The sequence below is a fragment of the Patiria miniata genome, unplaced genomic scaffold, assembly GCF_015706575.1.
Source record: "Patiria miniata isolate m_02_andy unplaced genomic scaffold, ASM1570657v1 HiC_scaffold_7, whole genome shotgun sequence".
NCBI classification, from domain to species: domain Eukaryota; kingdom Metazoa; phylum Echinodermata; class Asteroidea; order Valvatida; family Asterinidae; genus Patiria; species Patiria miniata.
In genome coordinates, this window is record NW_024037074.1 from 30,580,841 (window position 1) to 30,593,761 (window position 12,921).

Consider the following 12,921-nt stretch of genomic DNA (forward strand, 5'->3'; position numbering starts at 1 on the left):
TCGTAAACCTTGTATGCTGTGTTCACCTCAAAAAATCAGACAAGTTGTTATTTCGACAAAATAAATCATCGTATTTTGATAAAACGTTGCGGACTATTTTCTTTAAACGAGAAGAGATACCGAAATGAAACCGGCTGACTTGGTCATGCACTCAGTGTCGAGATTGATTCCTATTGGTCGGAAGTGGGACAGTAACAGTTTTGATTGGCAGGTGGGGACTGCTCTTGTTTACGTAATGATTTCAAAGCCTCGACTTCGCTCCAGATTAGGTTTTCTCCGAGTCAGGGACGCCGCATTCGAAGATCGAACTTAGGTTTCAAAAAGCCCCAATTATAATGTACTCTAGCTGTACTCCATACGGTTGCAGTAAATAGGCTCAAAATGGCCTATACGCCGAAATCACGATTCGCATGCCCTCAAGACCAAAGTATCTGCCATTAGAGCATTTTTGTGGGCCATGGCCAAGGACCTGAGGGTTAAACAAGAAGGGCGGAAGTCTTGAACAGGACTGTTAGTTAATCCCCAGTTTTACAGGGCTGAATCGAACTTCCCAGATTACTCGCGGCCCGACCAAAATCAACACAAAATTCAAGCCATTGCAGAGGATTGCAGACGCCCAAGATAGAAAGAGAATTGTCTTCGTTAAATAAACCATACCAATATTGGTAATAGTGATTAGGGAAGAATAAAATTTTATGAAAAGCACGGACAGTTGCATCGGAAGAAAAAGGTGCCACGCCCACCACAAACCGCAAATATACTTGTTTGTCTCCAGGCTAGAAAAAAAATCAACTTCTATTTGCGGTCTGGTGGAGTCGGAGCTATAACCATGGTGCTTTCCGTTTCATAGCTCCATTTTTAACTGAGTTTCAAACAATTTGACCGAAAAAAGCAAATTCTTCTTAACAGAAAGTTCCTTCCTTATTTTGTGGCCCCTGGATTAAAACTTTTAAATCCAATTATCACTTGAACATCAAACACAAAGGTGACAGAGTGTATGCTCTTATAAAGCTGCTTGGTTTACATGCTCAGTCACTGGAATGGTTGCTTGGCAACTATCCTCCAAGTTCGGACTTAGTTTGCTTTTTTTCTTCAGGTTTTGTGCAAAAAAGTCGCTTATTCAACTATTTTTTGACGTACAAAGTTGGAGGTTGCAGTTTCCTCCATGGCAGTACAAAAGAAAGAGGGCGGGCCGCTATTATCTTCAAAGTGAGAAATAGCGCCCTCTAACATCCATCAGTAGGACACCAACGCTAGAGCATGCAGTGTATGCAGTGCACGTAGCAGTACTGCAGTGCCAAGAAGCGTGGTTAACCGGTTAGCTCCGAGTCCAAAGTAAGGTAAGTTCAGAACTTTTCATTCTTATGAATGGGATCATAAAAGTTACTGGGCCCTAATGTAGACCATTTAGGCCTCGTTACGGCATTTGTTCGGCAGCCGACGGTAACGCAGTTTTCAAGTGCTTTCGTCTTAACCACCACTGCACCAGCTCAGCTTGCAAAAGCATTGGCATGAGATTCAATATCATTCACGTCACAAATTTGCCAGAGTGCTTCGATAGCTCGATAGTCTGGTTACCAGACCAAAAGATTCTGACTATTCCTGATGAATATTAGGTCCGGCAGCCTCCGGTAATACATTGTATTACAATTTACGTCACGTGACTACAACGGGAGGAATTCCTCCTTTTTCCGAAAATGTCTGAGGTTTGCCGAATTCATTTCGTCGACAATAGGATAGGGCCCAAGTATTTCCGAGTATAATATAGGCTTAGGTTTAATTAAAAGCTAGGCTAATTCATTTTAATTGTGTATTATTTTTTTTATAAATGAGTTGATAATTAATATTCATTGCTTTCATTTAGAAAACTTGAAATTCAACGACGATTTTGTGCATCAAGTATACTCGGATTGTATGGGCAAACTTGTTGCTGCGTCATGTACTAACTAGGCCTATTTTTAATTTGATGACCGTTACTGAGATTTTCCAAAATTCGGTCTTTATTCGGCTCTGCCTGCTAACACTATTTGGGAGCCTAGATTTGAAGATTCCAGATCAACATCAGTCAATGTTTAATAACTTACAGAAATATCAAACTGTCTTATATAAATCATAACTGCATGATATTGATATTACGAAGCAAGTAATTTATTTTTAAAATTTGATCAGAATATTAAAAGCTATAAAGTGATAAAGCGAAATCGGAAACGAAGCCAAGCTTTGAAAAAGGCCATCAATGTCGTCATGTTTATTTTTAGCCATGGGGGCTGCCTGACCTACAATTTAGACGTGAGCGTTGGGAATAATCGTCATGTCTGGAAACCAGACTAATAGCTCGATTGGTTAAAGGTTTAACTAGTATGACGAACTTTGTTCCAGGGGTTTTTTGTATTTTTTTCTTCTATTTATTTATTAATGTTATAACACGCCTTAGCATACGGAGTGTCATGGCCTAGCGGTTAAGGACACCGGACTCATGTTCTGGTGTTTCAGAGGCAACAATGACGTGGGTTCGAGCCCGGGCGCGGACACTTGTGCCCTTAAGCAAGGCACTTAACCATTATTGCTTTGTCCTTCGGATGGGACGTGAAGCCGTAGGTCCCGTGTGTTGTATAATGTCTAATGCACGTTAACCCTTACCCTACTTGACCCTCCAATGCATGCCAATTGTGCCTCAAGAAAATCTCCTATGTTTTTTGCATGGCCCTCCAATATCTGCCATGTCATTTCAAGGGTAACTGGACAGGCACTCCAATACATGCCACAGAGAACAATGAGGGTGCATACCTGCAAATAAACTCCCATAGACACTAGTGCTAAATGCCCGTACTTCAAAATTCTTTTAAAAATACTCAAAACTCTCACAGGTATTCAAGCTGCACAGAAAAATGATGATCAATGTGTCATCTTTCATTTTCTTTTCAATTTATGGTGGGTTGACCATTGACTTTTCGAGATATTTTCACGCAAAGAAGACGACCCCTATTTTCCCCAAAGCGGAAAAGTAGCCATCTTGAAAAACGATCCCTCCACAACATGGCAAAATAGCGCCACTTTCGAGCCCAATAGCATCCAAAATGCTCAGAATTGGAAGCCCCAAGTCCGGGCTAGAGGTTCACTACCATATCTCTTCAATTCCCCAATTTTACGGCGCTCAGAACTCTCTAATATAGAATATTTTGAGGGTATAACTTTTATTCATGAGCTTGGCGGATCGATTTACAGGTGTGTACCCTATAATAGCAGGCAACTTTTAAATTTTAACACAAAATCACATTCAGGACAAGCAGAATATCTCCAAAGTCAATATTTTGAAAAAAAAAATGAAAGAAAAATATTATCCGAGGTAGATATTAAGCCCGAAAATAGTGATTGTTTTGCCCCTGCTAAGCTGTAGAGCGCCCCCAGCGACAATAAATTGAGTTCCAGCTACTTTTAAGCTCAAAATGCCCCCCCCCCCCCCTTTTCAAGTATCAATTGTTGTAATCGGGTGATAGCCTACTGCTCCCTAATGATTTGGAAGCATCCGTTACGGCAAAAAACCCTTGTTGATACCTTTAAAACACTTTTTCCCCCTCCCCGTAGGTTCCGCCCACTGAAAAGACCACTGCCGCGGCACAGCGCATGCGCGAAACGGCCATCTTTGTGATTCTTTATAGGGTGCATACCTGCAAATAAACTCCCATAGACACTAGTGCTAAATGCCCGTACTTCAAAATTCTTTTAAAAATACTCAAAACTCTCACAGGTATTCAAGCTGCACAGAAAAATGATGATCAATGTGTCATCTTTCATTTTCTTTTCAATTTATGGTGGGTTGACCATTGACTTTTCGAGATATTTTCACGCAAAGAAGACGACCCCTATTTTCCCCAAAGCGGAAAAGTAGCCATCTTGAAAAACGATCCCTCCACAACATGGCAAAATAGCGCCACTTTCGAGCCCAATAGCATCCAAAATGCTCAGAATTGGAAGCCCCAAGTCCGGGCTAGAGGTTCACTACCATATCTCTTCAATTCCCCAATTTTACGGCGCTCAGAACTCTCTAATATAGAATATTTTGAGGGTATAACTTTTATTCATGAGCTTGGCGGATCGATTTACAGGTGTGTACCCATGAGAGTCCTCTGATAACAAAGTGAGTGCCCCCAGCTGGTCAGTATCAGGCACCCTCCAGGGCCTCCAACTCCTGCCAATTGGAGCCTTCACTGTTAAGACTTGTTATCTGCCAAATAACTGCAGCTGGAGGGCATTGGCATAACCAACTGACATGCAGTAAACTACCCTCAGAGAGTAAGGGTTAAAGAACCCAGTACACTTATCGCTAAGAGAAGGGGTTCGCCCCGGTGTTTCTGGCAGTGCGATTATCTTCAGCCATGAAGTCTGTACTTGTAAGGAAGAAGAAGAAGAAGAAGAACAAATAACCTACTTTTGTGTCTTTAATCAAATCATTCTTTTTATTCAGTCCTTCTGATTTGAGGCTTGCAATCGCACCCCCACGCCATCACACGCCTTAGCATACATTTGCGGCATAATTATACATCTGTGAGCTCTTGAAATGGCTTTACTGTAAACCAAGATGAATATTATAAAAAAAATACCAGATTGTTCAGTCCCAGTTTGGACCAAAATCACACACCTAGAAAATCACACGCCTAGAAAATCACACGCCTAGAGAAAAATCCAGGTAGTGCCTTTTTCCACACGCATGTAATTTCCAAATCAGGACTGTTTATTTAGTTTTTAGGTAGATTTAATTTTCTTCTTTGACTTTGTAATCACTGGATTTAGAGGATTTTTTTAGATAGGCCTATATCGCTGGATCCTTTTTCTTTTAATTTCACTATGGTAAATGACATTAAACCAGAGATCTTCCCTCTGTGATGCATAGACGAATAGGCCTACATTATATTGTACATATTTAAATTACAAATACCACCATTATTTGACCAGCAGGTGTCATGGGTGTGGCAGAAATTCAGAATGGATGGCGCGTCTGATAATGTATGTATGTGAGAGATCCCGGGTTTGATACCCCTGTCGCGCTCAACTAACATTTTAGTATTGGGTCAGGGAACCAGGGGGTTGACTCCCATGCTGTAAAGATAGCAGTTGAAAGTTGCATTACAGCTATCGTAACGATAGCCACTGCCTTCAAAGAGACAGTCATATTAGTGGTCAAATATTCATCCTCTCATGCTTAGGAAATTGTAATGGATTGTTGGGACATAATTCTGTTAAAACCAAGAAAATGTTCCGTGCACATGAATAGATTGCTGCTGCCGTAACCTTCGACACCTGTTGTTATTGTTTGCGAACTCCATTTTGTTCTCCTGCAGTGAATCAGTCAGCACTCCGACAGCATCCAACATCATGGTGCGATTGACCGATCTCTTGCTCATGGCTCGCCGCGCCGGGGAGAAGCCAACCTGGCAACGAATCAACCGACACTACCGCTACGTCATGTCGCGGCCGTGGACCATCCAAGCCCAGATTGCTAATCTGCCGGGACGGGATCGCAAGAAGGTGCAAGTGGAGCCCATCCGGAACTGGAAATTCTTCAAGGGAGATCTCGTAAGTCAAGGGTGCCCCTAGTCCGTAAAATTTGGGACTCTCGATACTGTGTATGAGAGTCCCAAAACATAAGGTATTGAAAACATGCAGTACAAGAAAATAGACTGGCACCTGAAACAACCAGTCCGACACAGCTTCAGTACTGCATCAATCAACTGTGTCAGAAGAAACATGTGGCAAGTTAGGAACTAGACTCTATGTACTGCACATTTCTCCATAGTCAGTCACCCGACTAATTACACTGGATGAAGAGGTCAGTCTTTTCAAACAGTTGGACCATGGTTGGACATGTACCAGTCTAGTCTTTAGCCTCATTTTGAAATCACTTGACTTCCCTCTCATGTGCAAATAATTATTGTAGTTCTGTCTCCTTTAAAAATTGAAATAATTCTTCAATCTTGGTTGGTGAAATATTGAGGACCTTTTCTTTGCCTAATGACAATTTTGGAGAAATTTGCTGGCTGAAGAGTGAGTAAAATTGGCCTGATTTAGTTTTGCACGTTTCAGAGCACTCCAGGTCCCAGTTTGGGGTACCACTGCAACTGTGGGTTTCCACGACATAGAAAGTATGTCAACGTTTGCTATACAAAAATGTATACAGTGGAATCTCGATAAGACAAACCTCAGGGCTATTGGCTCAAATTTTGAGTTGAGTTGAGTTTCTACCTGTGAAAAAGAGTTGCTGCACGATTCCGAAGAAAGTAGTACAAAACATATTTTCAAAATGGCGGGCGGACGTGATTCAACAACTGCTTCATGAACGAACAAAATCATACACTAACAGCCATAGTAATGCTGTTATTACCCTCATCCAAGATGTTTAGATCTTTTAAAATGTTTCATGAAATTGATCAGCGCCCCCCTGCGCCCCCCCCCCCCCCAAAAAAAATAATTCTCCTTTTTTTGTGTATTTCTTCTGGTACCAGAGGGCCAGGTTACAGTCTTCTTAGTACCTATCTCACCTGCCTCCTTGTAAAAATTCCACACAGCCTCAGTCCTCAAAAATCCTCCGTTATTTCTTGAATGTGGTCCTCGGATGGGTGACCACTGTCTCAATCCTGCAAACTCCTCCGCAATCACTGTCAATATGTTGAGGCTGAGCCAGTGACTTCCTGTAGCAGTGCGGAGGATTTCACGTATACTCCAGGCCTAACTTTGTACACGGCTGAGCATGAACAGAACAACGTCCGGCCTAAGACTTTGACGCAGTACATCCCCCGAAATCAGCCACACATTCTTTTCCATATCGCCACAATCCTGCAAAATCCTCCATGTTGCAAAGATGATTTTGGAGGATTTGGGCAGGTTAAGGTTAACAAAAATGAAATCGGTAAAATGCTTTCATTTCCGGAGATTTTTTTAAAACAACTTTCTGTGACTTTTCCTCGCAGGTGCACATTTTGAAAGGCAAAGACACCGGTCGACAGGGTATCATCAGTGATATTATACGTCAGAGGAACTGGGTGATTGTGGAAGGACTCAACTGTGTAAGTCTTACAAACAAAAAAGTAATTCCTAAAAATATAAAAATAAAAACAGCTCTTCTATGTTATGTAGCTGGTCGAAAACTAGGGTTTTTGATGGAATTAATTGCATTATTAAAGGGAAGATACCACATTTGCAAACATCAAAAAATGAAACGATCAAATTATCACGAAATATCTTACTGGACTGTTAGGAAATGACAGTCTGAACCATCCTGTAAAATTGTGGCTCCTGATGTGCTGACATTTTTAAGAAAAATGGTATTTTTCCAATGATGGTCGGACGACCAGTGTTGGAGAAAACCTTCTTTTTTTTTTCAAAAAATGCTTCAAATTTTTCATATTTAGTTATACCGCATTTTTTTTGGCAATTAACAACACACCTGTTAAGGGGTACAAGCCTGGTAGATTGATTCTCTGACCTTACAATTACCCAAAGTCTACGAATTGCTCCGTTTCATCTTAAGTGGGGTCAGGGAACCAAACTACAAGAACATGATTGGTTCTCTTGTTTTTCCAGCATCTACCAGCTCAAAGTGAAACAAGTCAGTTTAACAATATTTTCCGTAACATTATTAATCCTCCAAATCCGTTTATTTCTGAAAAGTGTAGCAAAAGCAAATGTTGTACATTCCCTTTAAGACTAAAGAATACACCATGGCATTTCAGCTGATATATCAGCCAGGTGACTCTAGAGGGGGCAAAGAGTTAAGCCCGGTTCATACTTCACGCAAAAGCAATTTCGAAGTGATGTTCATGTCGTCAACAACATTAGACGCGCTTCGAACGTATGGTTGACATCAAAAATTCTGCTTCCGCATGAAGTATGAAATGGGCTTTCAAACTTGTAGAAATGGATTGTGTGATCTTGGCCAAAAAAAAAAAATATTCGGTCTCTGTTCAGACCAAAGTTCCGGAATTTTTTTTTTTTTTCTTCAAGCTTGGATTGTACAGACAAGGTGGGCACTATTTTGCTTTTTTGGTGTCCTCATGTACATTGGTGTCCTCCATAATTTGCCTTGGTGCTTTCGATCATTTGGCTTGGTGCAATTTCCCATTCCTTGGTGCCCTTTGGTAAAAAAAAATTGAGGAGCGGTAGAAATAGAGGGCGCTGTTGGAGCTACCGCAGAACATTTTGGAAAAAAAAAAGATTGACGCGCATGATTAAAATCGACGCGCGTGCTGACCAGAGAACGACTTATTGTTTTTTTTGGCCTTACAATGTTATATTTTTTTTTTCTAAGCAGACTTTCCTTACATACCCGTCTGAAGTTTATGTCACAAACATGAAAACAGAGAAAGTGCTTGTTAAAATTTTGCGTTACAAAATTATCCCACTATTAGCTTTAGAGGCAAAATGACGTTCTGAAATGTTGATTTTGTTGTAGCTGTGTGGGAATCACTCGTCTGTATTGAATAACTAGCATTTTGTATCTCGGATTGTTAATTGTGTTAATAGCACTACCGATACATTGGCAGAATGCCGGGTTACGACGGAACCTATGTGGCAAGTGAGGCACCGCTTAATGTCCGAGATGTTGCACTGGTCGATCCTTCGGACAAGTAAGTCATTTTTGTTGTCCCAAATATACCAAATTTTTGATCCTCAACCAAATAAGTCACTAGGTATGAGCACTGTTTGCTCAGTGTGTTACCTCCCGAGTGAAAGTTGGAAAAAATCACTCGGGTGAGACTCGAACCCACGACCTTCTGCTTTCCATTGCAGATGTCTTGCCACTCGACCACCGTACAGTGTTTATACAGGGTGAGTCAAAACAAGGGGAACCCAAACCCCATGAAATAGATTTCGTATTTTAAAAAATATGTAGCACCAAAATAATAATGACTGGAAAGCCAATTTCAAAAGCTACTTTTAGATGAAAAAAATACTGAAATTGCTCAATCTGTTCAAAGAATATCACCATTTAAACACAATGACCCTAAAACCTGTCTCGTCCAAAAAAAGCAATTCATTGTGTGTTTTGACAGTTTGGAACAACTAAGAAAATGACACAGAATACTTGTTTTAACAACTGTCAACAACTGTAGTGCACAATATCATTATTAACAACCCTGGTTAGGCAAACAATATGATTTATAAAATCTACTTTTTTTAAAGGACGGGCCTTCAAAGGGATTCTGTTGAATATTTTTAATGTTTAAACTGAGATTTTATCGCTGGTGATGTTTGAAGACAATTGGGACGACGATTCTTGAAATCGCATTGTTTTGGACGAGACAGGTTTTAGGGTCATTGTGTTTAAATGGTGATATTTTCTGAACGGATTGATGAATTGACATCATTTTTTCATCTAAAAGTACTTTATGAAATTGGCTTTCCAGTCATTATTATTTTTGGTGCTACAGATTGTTTTAAATATGAAATAAATTTTTTGGGGGTTGGGTTCCGCTTTTTTCGACTTGCCCTGTACTTCGATGAAGGGAAAAACCTATTGATTTTCACATCACCTCAATGCATTTTTTTTCTCTGGTGCCAATACATGTGAGAAACTATACTTGTTTAAGTGGTCCCAATCAAAATATTTTGGGATGATTTTTGAGACATGTTTTATCGTAAGAAGTTCTTAAGTTCAACCATGATGCAAGGAACAAGGTTCAACCATTGTCATGTCAACGTTCTCTACGACTATGATCTACCACGCTGCTCGCACACACGTGTGTACATACAGAGAAACATGAGACACACATTCAGACTTTTTGGACTGCATCGCAGTGACGATTACGTGATCAATGGTCTTGGTACAACGTACTTATTTTTAAAGTACAAAGTGATTTTTACAACAATGTTTTCTTTCGGATAATACCAGATGCATAACAAATCACTTGCTGATAAATTCCTATAAATTGTTGTGGTGGTCAGCGATTTTGACCAGTTTTGATCGGAAGTCTGTATTGTAATATTTTTTTCTCCAAATAACCAATAAAATCGTGTGGGGTAGCATTTATAGCTTGCAAAAATAGGGTCGGTCGAGTGACCCGAACCAAAGGTTTTTTTCTGTTTGGCCAAGACTTGATCTTGTCTCGTTACTTATTGTTTGTATTTTACCATGGTAGCCCTGGTAAGCACAGTTGTAATTCAGACTGGCATGACTGTTTCTTATATTAAATTCAATTATTATAAGTCAATAAGCATCTTGTTATCACATCTTCTTTGCTCCTGATGTTTTAACAGCCAACCTGCCGACGTGGATTTTCGGTTCACCGAGGCGGGTGATAAAGTACGAGTGTCAAAACGAACTGGAAGAATTGTCCCCATCCCACAAACCAATGAACACAAAGACTTCAAAACCAGGGAATCCTACATCGGTGAGCAGGCATTCAAAACCTTTCTACATTTTGTAGCAAATTTTGATGATTTTTTTTTCCTGTACTGCTCTACACTTAAAAAGTGTGTGAGTGAGACAAAACTGCAATTTTATGTATATTTTGCCAATTAATGAAGTATACTTTGACACATTTTCTTGTGTTATGTATTTTTTAAAGGTATTGTCTATTATTTGTTATTTGTGCATTTTGTTCGTTTGAAGCAATTAACGTGCTCAAAATGTAAAGAAGGGTGCTGAACAACTAACCTGATGAAGTTTTAGCTGTATATTTCGAGAAAAACAGCATTCTAGGATCTCGATTTCAAATCAAAAGCTGCTGAATCATGTTTTGAATTGGGCCTAAATTCAAGCGTACGAGACACGTTCTCACTGAGCCGATTGCAGCTACGCGACGTCGCGCACTGATCCGACAAATTATGGCAACCGCGAGCACATGTGCATCGTGTCAACGCTTGCGCGCTTCGCGAAAATTGTCTTAAGACGCACCGTTGGAAAGGCCTTCTTTCGTTGATTTCTTCAAAATGACAGCTTGCAAGAAAGAATAATTTCACAGGGAGTTTAGTCCCCTTACTATCTTTCAACCAAGTATGGTTTTCAACAATAATTAGGCCAGTTACTTTTTGGATAGCTGCAATTGATGGACAGTAGCTTTAAGCAAAAGCCGCATTTGATTGCCTAGTATTCCACAGAAACCATTGTATTGTATAAGTGGTTGCTTGCGCATATTTTACTGTCAGTTAGGATGCTGCACAATTCAACCAATACCCCTTTTGCTTTCAAACCAACAGAACAACCAAAGGATACCGTGGCTGAAGAAGTTTGCAAAAAGACCTACACACCCTCCTTGAAGACTGTAGAAGAAGAACTGATGGAAGCAAATAATATCACGGAAACAAGGACACCGGCTAAAACGTACTGGTACTGATGATGGGGATGGTGGCCTGATTTTACCTGGTTTTCAAAATCCACACCTCATGAATATTCATACTGGTGCTGACAGGGATTGTTTCCTGGCATTTTTCTCATGGATATTTGTATTGGTGCTGATGATGTGAGTGCTACCTGGTTTGCATATTCAGCACTTCTCTCATAAATATTCACACTGGTACTGAAGACTGAGAGTGCTGCCTGATTTGCATATTCAACACTTCATCGTGGATATTCATACTGGTACTCAGTGATGACCTGTAGTACTGTCTGAATTTGCATATTGAGCACTTTTCATGGATATATATTCATAAGGGTACTGATCAAAGTGACTGCTGCTATTTGCATATTCAACGTTTCTCATGGATTGTCGTACTGGTACTTGTGAAAGGGAATGCTGCTTAATTTGCATATTTAACACTTTGTCATGGATATTCATACTTTTATTTTATTTTACGTCATCTTTAGTGAGGGTAGCTCTGATCAGCGCAGGGCACTGCTTTCCATGGAGGCCCTCAATATGAGGAATATGAGACCCATTATGTAGCACCTTTAAGGGTTACAAGGTGCTGCGGCGCATATTGCAGCCACTGCCACTTGTACTGACGACATGTAGCTGTCTTGCATATTCAACAACGCTCACTGAATATGCATTTATGCTTTGTGGCATTAAAAAAACAACCTGTCAGGGCACCAGAGTGGTATGTAACCTGTCTTTAAGCTTGTAAGAGCCTACGACTATGGTCCAAACACCGACAGTGTTGGCCGGCCCACTGTAATCCTAGGAACACTAGCATGGGCGTCGCGAGGGGGGGGGCAAGGGAGGGGCACTTGCCCCCCCCCCCCCCCCCCCCCCCCCCCCGGAAAGCAAAAAAAAAAACAAAGGAAGAAAAAAAAAAGAAAAGAAAAAGAGGCGCAAAGACAAAGTGGTGTAAATTTAATGAGTGGGAGGGGGGGGGGCAAAATGTCCCTGCCCCCCTCTAAAACTGATAAATCGACAATGTGTTGAGAAATACAAGCATTTTTTGGCAACAAAATTTTTTGCCCCCCTCTAAAAAAAATCCTGGCGACACCCATGAACACTAGTGAGTTGAATTGTCTTGAAACAAGACTAGATTGAGGTGTTCATCATTTTAAAGCCGGAGTCCATCATTTGCAGCTATCCAAAAAGTAACTTGCGTAATTCTTGTTGAAAAACACACTTGGTTTAAAGATAGTAAGGGGACTAAACTTCCTGTGAATTTATTCTTTCTGGTAAGCTGTCATTTTGAAGAAATCAACAAAAGAAGGCCTTTCCAAAGGTGCTTCTTAAGACGCACCGTAGGAAATTTAAATTAATACTTCGTTTTGTTTTGCAGCGAAGCGCACGCAAGCATTGGCACGACGCACTGGTGCTATAATTTGTCGGATCAGTGCGCGACATCGCGTTAGCTGCAATGGGCTCATTGAGAACGCGTCTCAGACGCTGAATTCAGGCCCAACTCAAAACATGATTCAGCAACTTTTGAATTGAAATCGAGATCCTAGAATGCTGTTTTTTCTCGGAATATACAGCTGAAGCTGAGCTGAAACTTCATCAGGTTAGTTGT

At 40.5% G+C, this 12,921-nt stretch overlaps 1 protein-coding gene across 3 annotated transcripts; it reads left to right on the plus strand.

The window, feature by feature from the left end:
• The first annotated feature begins 1,267 nt into the window (after nucleotides 1-1,267).
• On the plus strand, nucleotides 1,268-12,010 carry LOC119746044 (probable 39S ribosomal protein L24, mitochondrial). 3 transcript variants are annotated; one of them, XM_038222803.1, is made up of 6 exons: nucleotides 1,268-1,340; nucleotides 5,340-5,574; nucleotides 6,966-7,061; nucleotides 8,518-8,621; nucleotides 10,252-10,385; nucleotides 11,194-12,010. In XM_038222803.1, exons 2-6 carry the CDS (start codon nucleotides 5,374-5,376, stop codon nucleotides 11,328-11,330), a joined length of 672 nt encoding a protein of 223 aa, XP_038078731.1. In that variant the 5' UTR covers nucleotides 1,268-1,340; nucleotides 5,340-5,373; the 3' UTR covers nucleotides 11,331-12,010. The 3 variants fall into 3 exon arrangements, with proteins under 3 accessions (XP_038078731.1, XP_038078733.1, XP_038078732.1); XM_038222805.1 differs by having other exon boundaries at nucleotides 1,269-1,319; nucleotides 5,337-5,574; XM_038222804.1 differs by having other exon boundaries at nucleotides 1,286-1,335.
• The last annotated feature ends 911 nt before the right edge of the window (nucleotides 12,011-12,921 follow it).

Excerpts from the sequence above, each read along its gene's own strand:
- LOC119746044 (XM_038222803.1), top strand. The coding sequence starts at position 5,374 with ATGGTGCGATTGACCGATCTCTTGCTCATGGCTCGCCGCGCCGGGGAG. Across the intron at positions 5,575-6,965 it reads AATTCTTCAAGGGAGATCTC|GTGCACATTTTGAAAGGCAA; the intron begins GTAAGTCAAGGG and ends TTTTCCTCGCAG. Across the intron at positions 8,622-10,251 it reads CTGGTCGATCCTTCGGACAA|CCAACCTGCCGACGTGGATT; the intron begins GTAAGTCATTTT and ends ATGTTTTAACAG.